The 14,095-nt window shown below is 45.0% G+C and overlaps 4 protein-coding genes across 21 annotated transcripts in view; 3 read left to right on the top strand and 1 right to left on the bottom strand.

Moving 5' to 3' along the window:
• The window catches only part of LOC126035473 (uncharacterized), a 309,976-nt gene that overhangs the window by 172,053 nt on the left and 123,828 nt on the right, over positions 1-14,095 (top strand). The gene's annotated exons all lie outside the window — the stretch shown is intronic.
• The window catches only part of LOC126035483 (uncharacterized), a 187,573-nt gene that overhangs the window by 127,816 nt on the left and 45,662 nt on the right, over positions 1-14,095 (top strand). The gene's annotated exons all lie outside the window — the stretch shown is intronic.
• The window catches only part of LOC126035447 (protein Hook homolog 3-like), a 144,873-nt gene that overhangs the window by 67,079 nt on the left and 63,699 nt on the right, over positions 1-14,095 (bottom strand). For all 16 annotated transcript variants that reach the window (XM_049794039.1, XM_049794034.1, XM_049794026.1 and 13 more), the window contains 2 exons: positions 13,131-13,193; positions 5,283-5,366 (listed from right to left, as the gene is read on the bottom strand). In XM_049794039.1, the coding sequence (XP_049649996.1) occupies positions 5,283-5,366; positions 13,131-13,193 (147 nt within the window). The remainder of the gene's footprint in view (positions 1-5,282; positions 5,367-13,130; positions 13,194-14,095) is intronic.
• The window catches only part of LOC126035460 (uncharacterized), a 255,710-nt gene continuing 250,832 nt past the window's right edge, over positions 9,218-14,095 (top strand). The window contains exon 1 of the mRNA XM_049794071.1: positions 9,218-10,357. Coding sequence (XP_049650028.1) covers positions 9,355-10,357 — 1,003 coding nt within the window. The 5' untranslated portion in view covers positions 9,218-9,354. The remainder of the gene's footprint in view (positions 10,358-14,095) is intronic.

The following is a 14,095-nucleotide window of genomic DNA, read 5'->3' on the forward strand; positions in this document are numbered from 1 at the left end:
GAATCACTTAGATCAAGCAAGAAAGAACTGTGATAAAACTGAAGAAAGCGCAGTAGTGATGGAACCAGAACTCACTTCAGCATGCAACAATCCAACAGTGCACACCATCCTCCTGCTGCGTCAAATGTCATCTGCTCATCACACTGCACTGAAGCCCAATCCTGCTCTGTCGACTGAGAGGACTTTGCACCATCCCTCCTGCCCAGACAGACTGGTATGACAGATGGAGCCCAGAGTCGGAAACTAAATGAACTCAACAAACGTTTTATGAACATAACCCATGAACTAAAGGGATGATATCTCTGTGTGTGTATACATAAATATATATATATATAATTGTTCATATGTCATGTCTCAAAGGGATGGACAGGTGATGAAGATTGATCAGGATGTAACTAATGAAACTAAAGGTATGGGAACTGAGCATGACGTCAGTGGTGTAGAATAAGGGGTGGATCCTGTCCTGGTTTCAGCTGGGATAGAGTTAACTGTCTTCCTAGTAGCTGGTACAGTGCTATGTTTTGAGTTCAGCATGTGAAGAATGTTGATAACACTGATGTTTTCAGTTGTTGCTCAGTAGTGTTTAGACTATAGTCAAGGATTTTTCAGCTTCTCATGCCCAGACAGGGCACAAGAAGTTGGCACAGGACACAGCCAGGGCACCTGACCCAAACTGGCCAACGGTGTATTCCATACCATGTGACATCATATCTAGTATAGGAACTGGGAAGTGGGGGCAGGGAATCGCCACTCAGGGACTAGGTGGGTGTTGGTCGGCGGGTGGTGAGCTATTGCCCTGCGCATCATTTCTACATTCCAATCCTTTTATTACTACTATTGTCATTTTATTAGTGTTATCATTATCATTATTAGTTTCTTCTTTTCTGTTCTATTAAACCATTCTTACTTCAACCCACGAGTTTTACTTCTTTTTCCCAATTTTCTCCCCCATCCCACTGGGTGGGGGGGAGTGAGCGAGCAGCTGCATGGTGCTTAGTTGCTGGCTGGGCTTAAACCACGACATCCTTATTTTTTTTGTAGGAGCTCAATTTCTAGATATCACTTTATATAACCATGCTTTTGAAACTAATCTGAGTCAATCTTGGTATTTTAGCTGTTTTACTCATAAGAATATATCTGAACTAAGTCTTACACTAATCATGCCAATGTGACGTCATGCTGAATTGTGGATCGCTGTAAATATGACCAAATCGTGGGAAAGGGAATCAGGATTGAAGTCAATTATCAAGGCTTTTAAAGCGGAGAATTAGTCGCCCAAAACGATTTATAGGATGGCTAATTGCCTTTATAATATCAGTTATCATTATTGCAGCTACTGCTGCCGTTGCTACCACGGCACTTGCGAAATCCGTTCAGACTGCTCACACAGTAGCTAAAGTATTAGAAAATGTTAGAGCTAAAATGAATACCCAGGTACAAAATTATCAACAAATAGTAGTATAATTGGACGCTTTAGAAGCAGTGGTAATTTGGCTTGGAGTATATTTGGTTTGTGTGGCAAGGTTTTGGTAGCAGGGGGTTACAGGGTGGCTTCTGTGGGGGCTGCTGGAGGCTTCCCCTATGTCTGACCGAGCCAATGCCGGCTGGCTCTAAGACAGACCAAGCGCCGGCCAAAGCTGAGCCAATCGGTGATAGTGGTAGAGCCTCTGTGTACAAAAAAAAGAAGAAAAAAAAAAAGCTGGGGAGAGAGAGAGGGGGAGAGAAAGAAAAAAAAGGAAAGAAAAAAAGCTGGAGAGGGGGAAGAGAAAAGGGGTTGCAGAACACACAGAAACAGCAGCTGGATAGAGGAGTGAGAACATGTAAGAGACACAATCCTGCCGACACCAAGGTCAGTGAAGAAGGAGGGGAGGAAATGCTCCAGGTGCCAGAGCGAAGATTCCCTTGCAGCAGCCTGTGGTGAAGACCATGGTGAGACAGGTTTTCCCCCTGCAGCCCATGGAGGTCCACAGTGGAGAAGATATCCACCTGCAGCCCGTGGAGGACCCCACGCCGGAGCAGGTGGGTGCCCGAAGCAGGCTGTGACCCTGTGGGAACCCCGCTCTGGAGCAGGATCCTGGCAGGACCTGCAGATCTGTGGAGACAGAAGCCCACGGAGCGGGTTTTCTGGCAAGATTTGTGACCCCGTGGGGGACCCATGCTGGAGCAGTATGCTCCTGAAGGACTGCATGCCACAGAAAGGACCCATGCTGGAGAAGTTCGTGGAGGACTGTCTCCCATGGGAGAGATCCCATGCTGGAGCAGGGGAAGAGTGTGATGAGTGCTGCCACTGAGGAGGATGAAGTGACAGAGATAACGTGTGATGAACTGACCGCAAACCTCATTTCCCATCCCCCTGTCCAGCTGAGGAGAGAGGAGTGATAGAATAGCTTTGGTGGGCACCTGGTATCCAGCCAGGGTCAACCCATCACATGGAGATAGACAAAGTGCATTACAAAACAGAATGAAATTACGTTGTAATTGGGAATTTCGAAAACAAGGGCTCTGTGTAACTCCTTTACAAAGGAATGAAAGTGTATGTGATTGGGATTAGGTGAAGGCGCATTTGCAAGGTGCGTTTGCTACTAATATTGCAGGAGAGATCTAAGATCTTGCACAGATATTACAAGATCAAATGGGAAATATACAAAATTAGCAGAAAAAGGTGTTTTTTGAAGGATTGTCTGATAGTGTGTCCTGGGTTCAGCTGGGATAGAGTTAATTTTTAGAGGAACATGGGAGGTAGGGGCATTGCCAGGGCAGCTGACCTGAACTAGCCAAGGAGCTATTCCATACCATGTGACATCATGCTCAGTATATAAATGGGGAGCGGGCCGGGGGGGGGGTGTGTGTGCTCTCTGTTTTCGGTGGGGGAAGTGGCGGAGCGTCGGGTCCCGGGTGGTGAGCAGTTGCACTGTGCATCACTCTTTTTGTATACTTTTTCATTAGTGCCGTTGTTGTTGTTGTAGTAATTTCTTTGTGTTTGTCCCAGTAAACTGCCTTTATCTCAACCCTCGAGGTTCCAGTTTCTTTTTCTTTTCTCTCCTCCGTCTCCTCCCCATCCCACCGGAGGGGGGCGGAGGAGTGAGCGAGCGGCTGCGTGGTCCTTTGTTACCGGCTGGGCTGAAACCACGACATAGTGTTAAATGGTGAAATCTAAAAATATGGTTTGAAGGTTTAAATGTGTATCTGAATTTGTATTTCTATTGGAGGGTTATTAATCATTTGTGTGTTTGCAGCAATCAGAATCATCTGCGGAGCAGTACAAGGATTGCGTTGGTTCAAAGCTGCCTTCCTCGTGAAACTGATGTTCCTAAACAAAAAGGGGGGAGATATGGGAGCATCTTGGAACACCTGGCATTTGTTTTCAAGAGTGAACGTTAGAATTTGTTGTGCTGCATGTTGGCCAAGTCTTTTAAGAACTAGTTTTACAAGGTCAGGTCAGACGATGGCCCAGTGTATGCCTGGGAAGATGTGGCTGAAAAGAGTCACGAGTATGTGTATGGAATGTTTTTATCTTTAACTGTTCTGAGGACTGGCAAACTTCCCAGCTGAGCCAGATATGCGCTCCTGTGTTAGTAGTATTGGCTGTAAGCCATTAGTTCTTTCTAGATCTTTGTTGAAACATATATAAGTTTGATCCTTTTGTGAAATAAAGGGAAGAGTGGCTGGAAAGCTCCCTGGCAGAAAAAGACCTGGGTGCGCTGGTTGACAGCTGGCTGAATATGAGCCAGCAGTGTGCCCAGGTGGCCAAAAAGGCCAATCGCATCCTAGCCTGTATCAGAAATAGTGTGGCCAGCAGGAACAGGGAGGTGATTGTTCCCCTGTACTCGGCACTGGTGAGGCTGCACCTCGAGTACTGTGTTCAGTTTTGGGCCCCTCACTACAGGAAAGACATTGAGGTGCTGGAGCATGTTCAGAGGAGGGCAACCAAGTTGGTGAGGGGCCTGGAGCACAAGTCTTATGAGGAACGGCTGAGGGAGCTGGGGCTGTCTAGTCTAGAAAAGAGGAGTCTGAGGGGAGACCTTATCGCTCTCTACAACTACCTGAAGGGGGGTTTTAGTGAGGTGAGTGTTGGTCTCTTCTTTCAGGTGGCTGGAGATAGGACAAGAGGAAATGGCCTCAAGTTAAGGCAAGGGAGATTTAGGTTAGATATTAGGAAAAATTTTTTTACTGAGAGGGTTGTCAAACATTGGAATAGGCTGCCCAGGGAAGTGGTTGAGTCACCATCCCTGGAGATATTAAAAAAGCGAGTGGACAGGGTACTTCAGGACATGGTTTAGTGGGCATGGTTAATGGTTGGACTCTATGATCTTGAAGGTCTTTTCCAACCTAAATGATTCTATGATTCTATTCTATGAATCTTGTACAGATAGCTTGAATGCTTAATTCAGTCGCCGCACCCCATAGGTTTTTTAACATGTTTTCCAAAGGAAACTATTTATACAATCACAAAGAATATTCAAGTCTCTCATGGCCATGCCTCTCCAAGAAATTTTTTAATCCAATGGCCAATTGCAAATGGACTTGAAACAGGAACAGAGGCCCCAAAGATGATTAAATTTCTGCCAGCTTTGTGAAAACAGCAAGTGAGGCAGAGAAGCCAAAGTGCTGTGACTCAAAGAATGTCTGAAGCATAAGCTCATATTATTAGACACTATACAGTCAAAATGCAGGTAGGAGGGGAAAAGAAAGAATATAAATAACGCAAGAGAAAGGAAAGTTTTGATCATAACTTGCATCCAACACAACAAAATCAACCAACCGTCAAACACAAATCAATAAGGCACAAGGCTTCATAATTCCGGTCATTACTGCTTGGCTAAAAGCCAGATTATATGCCAAAATAGGAACTGATTGAAATGGCCCTTCTGGGTTCCAGGTTTTGTCTGTTGATGCCTTCCAGATCACATATGCTCAGTTTACAGTAAAGTTTAGTTTATGCATAGGTGATAGTCTAGAGTAATTTTGATTTGGTTGTAACTTTTTACTGAAATCATTATACAAACAAAACTCCTCCTAGGTTTTCTGTAACTCATGAATTGAGCAATGCAGTTCGTTTCTTGCTTGAATGCAAAAAAGCTTTGTCAGTACCAGTCACCTTAATGCTGACATAACTGAATCAATACAAGTGGGCAAGCGCTTTTTGCTCTGCTAACATGGGTAAAGAAATACAGCAACTGAGGAACTTTTTTTTAAATATAAAAGGTAGATTTCCACAATAATCCCTTTCTTCAGATGTCCAAGAATTAACATACCTTTTTCTCAATTTGAAGATGACCTACCTGCATATCTAATTCATGACATCTCTGAGCAATTTCTTCTTTTGTTGCTAGTGCTTCATTTAATTCTTCTGTAGTTTTCTTCAACTATCATAAACAATAATAATTTTTAGTTTCATAATCATATATGTCTATAAATTATATAGCAAAATTATGAATTATATGATTGTAAAGTTTTTACATTTATGTAATATTGAAGTTTGGGAAAAAAAGAAAAGCAATTCTGCTTCTACAATGAAACAAAGTAGCAACTGTAATCATTGTTTAATTTGTCTAACAAAGGTAAACATGGCTGAAGGTGATATTTGGTCTTGAAACAAAACATTGAAGTTATTACATTTATTCTGTAAGCTGAGGCCCCCCCAAAACCAAACAGCTTAGCTCTGAAGAATCTATAGCCTCTGTACACTGAAAAAAAAAAGCATCTGTATTGGGTCTGGCTGAGATGGAGTTAGTACTCCCTATAGCAGCCCTCATAGCACTGTGCTCTGCAGCTCTGTAGCTAGAAAGGTGTCGATAACACACCAGTGTTTTGGCTACTGCTGAGCAGTGCTGGCACAGCATCAAGGCTGTCTCTCCAACATTTTTGCCCTCCCCTCAATGGCAGGCTGGGGCAGGGCAAGATCTTGGGACGGGACATAACCAGGACAGCTGACCTAAACTAACCAAACAGATATTCCATACCATATGACGTCAGCTCAGATATAAAAGCTAAGTGAAGGGAGACGGAGGGGGGGGCATTTTTGTCTTCCGGAGCAAGCACTACGCGTACTGGAGCCCTGCTTCCCAGGAAGTGGCCAGACATCGCCTGCTGATGGGAAGTAGAGAGTAACATCATTTGTTTTTTTCTTTGCTTTCGCGCGCGACCTTTGCTATCATTTTATTAAACTGCCCTTATCTTGACCCACGAGCCTTTCGTTATATTTTTCTCTCCCCCGTTCCAGCTGAGGAGGGGGAGTGATAGAGCGGCTTTGGTGGGCACCTGGCATCCAGCCAGGGTCAACCCACCACAGTCCTTTTTGGCGCCCAACGTGGGGCACGACAACGGCAGTTTTGCATTAAGCGTTCTATAGCTAGTTATTAAGTGGCAAGCTCCTGTGCAGGTCACAGAGCTTGTTAGCTGCTTGCTTATCTCTAGCTTGCTGAGTTTGGGAACATGTTAATGCAAATAATGGCTGTGTGCTTTGTCCTGGCACTGATGACTTTGCTGTGCTGTGGGAGCTATCTTGTGTGGAGAATGAAGGAACGTGGGAACGTGCTAATACAAATAGTGTCTATGTGCTTTGTCCTGGCAGTGATGGCTTTGCTGTGTTGTGGGAGCTATCTTGTGGAGGAGATGAGGGAACACATCTCCCTCTCCCTACCAGGCATTGATGTGAATGGTTTTATTATGCAGGCTCCCGAGGTCCTTGTTCACCCTTACGTGAGCTGTTCAATACTAATAATTAATACTGGTGGCATATTATGGGTATTGTGGAACCTGGTCTCTTCCTGGTATAAGAGGAGGCAAGTTTTAGGTGAGGCAATATTGAAATGTGCCCTCAAGCGACCAGTCCCTGGGTGGCAGGGTATGTGGAAGGATTTGGGCAGATTCCTAGGACGGTTATCACCTCCCATAATCTGGGATTTTACATCCGAACAGGCAAGTAACCCTGGCAAACTGACATGCCACCTGATAGAAGGGTGCCTTGCCTATCCCAATGAAAACCAGCAGCTTCTCGCACTGTACTGGGGCCTGGCCTATGCCTACCGAGCCACAGTTCAATACTCTCAGAGGACCATGGTTGAGGCAGGGACCCAGACTGCATCTAAGGACTCGATGCTCGAGATAGGGACCCAAACAACAACTACAGTAATTGCCCCAGTAGTGAAACGGAAACAGTGGACAAGGAGATCAACGGGTCCATACCATCGATTAGTGAGGGAAGAAGAAGAAGAGGAAAGGCTTGATTTAGAAGCTGGTCCTTCGATAAGGAAATTGGAGGAAGGAGTGAGGGAACTTAAACAAGAAGCAGAAACTACCCGGTCCCTGACGTCCTCAGAACTTCGGGACTTGCGGAAAGATTACAGCCGCCAGCCAGGTGAGCGGATTGCTGCCTGGCTGCTCCGATGCTGGGATAACGGGGCTGATAGTCAGCTACTGGAAGGCAAGGAAGCGCAACAGCTGGGATCCCTCGCTAGAAACCGGGGAATTGAAAGAGGAATTGGGAAAGAGGCAGCAATTTGCAGTCTCTGGAGCCGGCTCCTCTCAAGTGTGAAGGCAAGATATCCATTCAAGGAAGATCTTGTAAATTCATCAGAAAAGTGGACTACTGCAGATGAAGGCATTCAGTACCTGAGAGAGTTAGCAGTGGTGGAAGTCATCTACAGTGATCTAGATGACGAGGAAGTTTCCAAAGACCCAGAGGATGTCCTGTGCACACGAGCCATGTGGCGAAAGGTGATTCAAGGTGCCCCAGCGTCGTATTCTAACAGCTTGGCAGCAATGTATTGTCCAGATATGGAAACACCAACTGTGGAGAAAGTGTCGTCTTGGCTCCAAAACTTTGAGGAAAATCTCTGTGTCTCCTCATCCCTACAGGACAGTGCCTTGGCTGTTAGGGATGCTCCAAGAAATCAGTTCTCCCCTGCCCCAGTCAGAGGGAAAGGGAGCCCAAGGCGTATGCCACGTGGTACACTCTGGTTCTTCCTGCGTGACCAAGGGGAGGACATGAGGAAGTGGGATGGTGAACCCACCTTTAAGCTGGAAGCCCGCGTACGTGAACTGAGAGGGAAGACAGCTGTTAAGAAGGGGTCACCCAAGAAGAAGGCTGTCAGCGTAGTTGCTGTAGAGGCCCAAGAAGGCACTCAGCGATCCTCCAGGCATAGAAGAACTGAAACCACCTCCCTTGATTCTGGTGAGGGGACTTCTGGTCTGGTACCGCAAGGATCGGACAGTGAATATTCTGATGAGGAACAGCAATAGAGGGTCCCTGCCTTCGGCCAGAAGGAAAGGGATGATCGGATATACTGGACTGTGTGGATTCGATGGCCTGGCACATCAGACCCACAGAAGTATAAGGCTTTGGTAGACACTGGTGCACAGTGTACACTGATGCCATCAGGATACAGGGGCACAGAATCCATCTGGATCTCTGGAGTGACAGGGGGATGCCAAGAATTGACTATACTGGAGGCTGAAGTGAGCTTGACAGGGGACAAGTGGGAAAAGCACCCCATTGTGACCGGTCCAGAGGCCCCTTGTATCCTTGGCATAGACTACCTCAAGAGAGGGTACTTCAAGGACCCAAAGGGGTGCCGGTGGGCTTTTGGTGTAGCCACTGTAAATGCAGAGAAGATCAAACAGCTATCTACCCTGCCTGGCCTCTCGGAAGATCCCTTTACTGTGGGATTGCTGCAAGTTGAAGAACAGCAGGTGCCTATCGCTACCAGGACAGTGCACCGTCGGCAATACCGGACAAACCGAGACTCCCTGGCTCCCATCCATGAGCTGATTCATCACCTAGAGAGCCAAGGAGTCATCAGCAAGACTCATTCACCTTTTAATAGTCCTATATGGCCAGTGCAGAAGTCTGATGGAGGATGGAGGTTAACAGTAGATTATCGCGGCCTGAATGAAGTGACACCACCATTGAGTGCTGCTGTACCAGACATGTTAGAGCTTCAATATGAACTGGCATCAAAGGCAGCCACATGGTATGCTACAATTGATATTGCCAATGCATTTTTCTCCATTCCTTTGGCAGCAGAATGCAGGCCACAGTTTGCTTTCACATGGAGAGGTGTCCAATACACCTGGAATCGGCTGCCCCAGGGGTGGAAGCACAGCCCTACCATTTGTCACGGATTAATCCAAATGGCACTGGAACAAGGCGATGCCCCTGAACATTTACAATACATAGATGACATCATCGTATGGGGCAACAAGGCAGAAGAAGTGTTTGAGAAGGGAAAAAGAATAATTCAGATTCTTCTGAAAGCTGGTTTCGCCATAAAGAAAAGTAAGGTCAAGGGACCTGCACAGGAGATTCAGTTCTTGGGAATAAAATGGCAGGATGGTCGCCGTCATGTCCCTATGGATGTGGTTAACAAGATAGCAACTATGTCTCCACCAGCTAACAAGAAAGAAACACAAGCTTTCCTAGGCCTTGTGGGGTTCTGGAGAATGCATATTCCAGGTTATAGTCAGCTTGTGAGCCCTCTCTATCGAGTAACGCGGAAAAAGAACTATTTTGAATGGGGCCCTGAACAACAACAAGCCTTTGAGCATATCAGACAGGAAATAGCTCGTGCAGTAGCTCTTGGGCCCGTCCGAACAGGACCAGATGTACAAAATGTACTCTACACTGCAGCTGGGGAACATGGTCTCACCTGGAGCCTGTGGCAGAAAACACCAGGAGAAACCCGAGGTCGACCATTAGGGTTTTGGAGTCGGGGGTACCGAGGATCAGAAGCTCACTATACCCCGACTGAAAAAGAGATCTTAGCAGCATATGAGGGGGTTCGAGCCGCTTCAGAAGTTGTTGGTACAGAAACATATCTCCTCTTGGCACCACGATTGCCCGTGCTACACTGGATGTTCAAAGGAAACATCCCCTCTACACATCATGCAACCAGCGCTACATGGAGTAAGTGGATAGCATTGATCACGCAACGGGCTCGACTGGGGAAATCTAACCGCCCAGGAATTCTGGAAGAGATCATGGAATGGCCAGAAGGCAGAGATTTTGGAGCATCACCTGAGGAGGTGACTCGTGCCCAAGAGGCACCACCATATAATGAGTTATCAGAAGATGAAAGGTGTTATGCTTTGTTTACTGATGGGTCCTGTCGTGTGGTAGGGAACCATCGGAAGTGGAAAGCTGCTGTGTGGAGTCCCACACGACAAGTCATTGAGGCCACTGAAGGAGAAGGCGAGTCAAGTCAGTTTGCAGAAGTGAAAGCCATCCAACTGGCTCTAGACATTGCTGAACGAGAAAAGTGGCCGGTACTCTACCTCTATACCGACTCCTGGATGGTGGCTAATGCCCTATGGGGGTGGCTACAGCAGTGGAAGAAGACCAATTGGCAACGCAAGGGTAAACCCATCTGGGCAGCAGCATTGTGGCAGGACATTGCTGCCCGTGTAGAACACATGACTCTAAAGGTACATCATGTAGATGCTCACGTGCCCAAAAGCCGTGCCACTGAAGAACATCGAAATAATGAACAGGTAGACAAGGCTGCCAAAATAGATATAGCTCAGGTGGACCTGGACTGGGAGCGTAAGGGTGAGCTATTTGTAGCTCGATGGGCCCATGAGACATCGGGACATCTAGGGAGAGATGCAACATATAGGTGGGCTCGTGATCGAGGGGTGGACCTGACCATGGAGGCCATCACACAGGTCACTCATGAATGTGAAACATGTGCTGCAATCAAAAGAGCCACCAGAGTAAAGTCTCCCTGGAACAGAGGGCGGTGGTTGGGTTTTCAATATGGCGAGGCCTGGCAAATTGACTACATTGGACCACTGCCACGAACACGCCAAGGCAAGTGCTACGTACTCACCATGGTGGAAGCAACTACTGGTTGGCTAGAAACATATCCTGTAAACCATGCCACTGCCCGAAACACCATCTTAGGCCTCGAAAGGCAAATTTTATGGCGACACGGTACCCCAGAAAGAATTGAATCAGACAATGGGACTCATTTCCGAAATAACCTTATAAGCTCCTGGGCAAAGAAACATGGCATTGAGTGGGTATACCACATACCCTATCACCCGCAGGCATCTGGAAAAATTGAGAGATATAATGGACTGTTGAAGAGTATGTTGAGAGCGCTAGGCAATGGGACATGGAAGCATTGGGATGCAAATTTAGCAGAAGCCACTTGGCTAGTTAACTCTAGAGGATCTGCTAACCGTCCTGGTCCTGCCCAAACAAAACCCCTACATACTGTGGGAGGAGATAAGGTCCCCGTGGTGCACATGGGGAAGTGGCTGGGGAAGGCAGTGTGGATTGCACCTCCCATGGGAAAAGGCAAACCCATTCGTGGGATTGTCTTTGCTCAGGGACCTGGGTGTACTTGGTGGGTAATGCGGAAGGATGGGGAGACCCAGTGTGTGCCTCAAGGACATTTAACCTTGGGGGAAAAATAATCTGTGATGTGAGTTGTATGTTGCAGGAAGTAATGTAGCAGGAATGACCTGAACTGCAGAGGAGTGAACTTCGCAAGGAACCAGACAAGTGCATCGGTGACCCAAACCAAGCCGACGTTGGTGCCCAACGATTGAACGTACTGCTTCTCCTGTCCTGACCACTCATCTTGATGGATGGGGCCCAAGTCATAACCTGTGTGTGAACATCTGAAGGAGTGGAAGAAGCCCCTGGAATATCTATCTCTTAAAGGACAAGGGATAGTAATTAATAAGAATGTATAAATATGTACGTTGGGTATAAAAGTGGTTTAAGTATGTAGTTTCAGTTGTAAGTGTTGGTAAGAAAGGATTTCAGTAATGAGAATTAAATACAATAGTATGGTTAGAAGATATCTGTATTAAATTATGTGGGACCTGAGCAGGACGCAAATGGTATGGAATAAGGGGTGGAGATTGTATTGGGTCTGGCTGAGATGGAGTTAGTACTCCCTATAGCAGCCCTCATAGCACTGTGCTCTGCAGCTCTGTAGCTAGAAAGGTGTCGATAACACACCAGTGTTTTGGCTACTGCTGAGCAGTGCTGGCACAGCATCAAGGCTGTCTCTCCAACATTTTTGCCCTCCTCTCAATGGCAGGCTGGGGCAGGGCAAGATCTTGGGACAGGACATAACCAGGACAGCTGACCTAAACTAACCAAACAGATATTCCATACCATATGACGTCAGCTCAGATATAAAAGCTAAGTGAAGGGAGACGGAGGGGGGGGCATTTTTGTCTTCCGGAGCAAGCACTACGCGTACTGGAGCCCTGCTTCCCAGGAAGTGGCCAGACATCGCCTGCTGATGGGAAGTAGAGAGTAACATCATTTGTTTTTTTCTTTGCTTTCGCGCGCGACCTTTGCTATCATTTTATTAAACTGCCCTTATCTTGACCCACGAGCCTTTCGTTATATTTTTCTCTCCCCCGTTCCAGCTGAGGAGGGGGAGTGATAGAGCGGCTTTGGTGGGCACCTGGCATCCAGCCAGGGTCAACCCACCACAGCATCAATAACACTTTTCTTTATGGATGCAAAGAATACATGATTTCAGTTTTTAATCTACTTTTCAAATACACAAAAGATTGGGGGGTAAAATACAAGGAATAAAAAGTTAAGGTAAAACCTGTCTAGTCACTGGGAACTACTCCTACTGTACAACAGGGGAAACAACATTGTGACGGAGAAACCTACCCATCTGAAAAAAGACACTGAATCTTATAAGCAGTGTGGAAACATGCAGTTACATCTCTTTAAAATAATTAAAAGACATATATCTTCCTAGTTTCTGTATAAATGTAGTCATGGAAATAAATAAATACCTACAAGAAAATTAGTCTGATAAAATATGCACATAGTTAATGCATATGTACATATTTTATTACACATAATAAATTTTAGATGGGCCTTCTACTTTTCACAGACAGGATCATAATCTTTCCTTTTTTAAGTTTACAAGGCACAGCTGACATAAAAATTAATTGCATCTACCAGAATTTATGTACTTCTACACAGATAACCGTAAAAAGCAGTCAAGTTTTATTTTGCATTCATTATTCAAATTTTTCACAAAACTCTCCCACAATAGAAAAGGTAGACTGCTTAACAATAAACCATAATGATTAGGCATTGATTTCCTGTGATTAAAGGAAAAGAAATATCTTATCTTAGATACCTGGCGTTCAAGGTCAATGTAAGCATCATTTCCAAAAGAGACTGGAGACTCGTTAATCATCAACTGCAATTAGATTACATTGGATTAGAAAAAACATAAGATTTACTTGCATATTAAAGGTAAGTTTCAATGCAAAATTAGGTTCATCTTAACCTTTAGGAAAGCTTTTTTTTCTGACAACAGTAACATTTTTTACTTCATTTTTATATGAGGTATATTAAAAAAAATTACAGAAAGACATATTCAGAACTTATAATATCTAAAGTATGAAAAACATTACCTTACATAGTCATTCTGTCTTCTGAAAAAGCACATTCATTATCTATCATGAAAGCTACACTATCTTTTGCAGAGCACTGTATTGAAACAGCATTAGACTGGTGGCAGCTATTATGTAGCAGACAAGATAGGTCTCAAATTGTTCTCTGGCAGTTGTTTTCATCTTTTCCCATTTTGAGAGCCCACATCCTTATTTTTGGTTTTGAAACATCTGTATCTCAACTAATTATAAAGAAATGAAAGAGGACCAAGCTTACTGCTCCTGATTTGTCTGGAATTTGCAGATTAAAAATTTATACTCTAATGAGTACTCACTAAAAATGAGTATTTTTTGAAACAAGCATTACAATTCTTTGTAATTTGACTAGAAGAATGGTTTGTAATGATTTTAGTGAGGAAAAAATGATTGTCAAGTCATAAGATTTTAAGGTTCTAGCAAGCAATAGTTCAGAGGCTGAGCTCTGACTGCTAGCCAGTTTTATTAGCTTCCCTGATAACACACCAAGGGCAACTATAGACACAATATTTACAAAACATTGTCTCCTTGGAATGGACAAGCAAGTAACCCTGACACCAGTTAAGGTGAAGTTAAGGTTGAAAGCAGTACCATAAGAAATTTTAAATATATATATATATATAACAGATATGTAGCAAATAACTCAAAAAGAAATGTTTTCCCTCCCTGA

The sequence above is a fragment of the Accipiter gentilis genome, chromosome W (genome assembly GCF_929443795.1).
Source record: "Accipiter gentilis chromosome W, bAccGen1.1, whole genome shotgun sequence".
Taxonomy (NCBI): Eukaryota; Metazoa; Chordata; class Aves; order Accipitriformes; family Accipitridae; genus Astur; species Astur gentilis.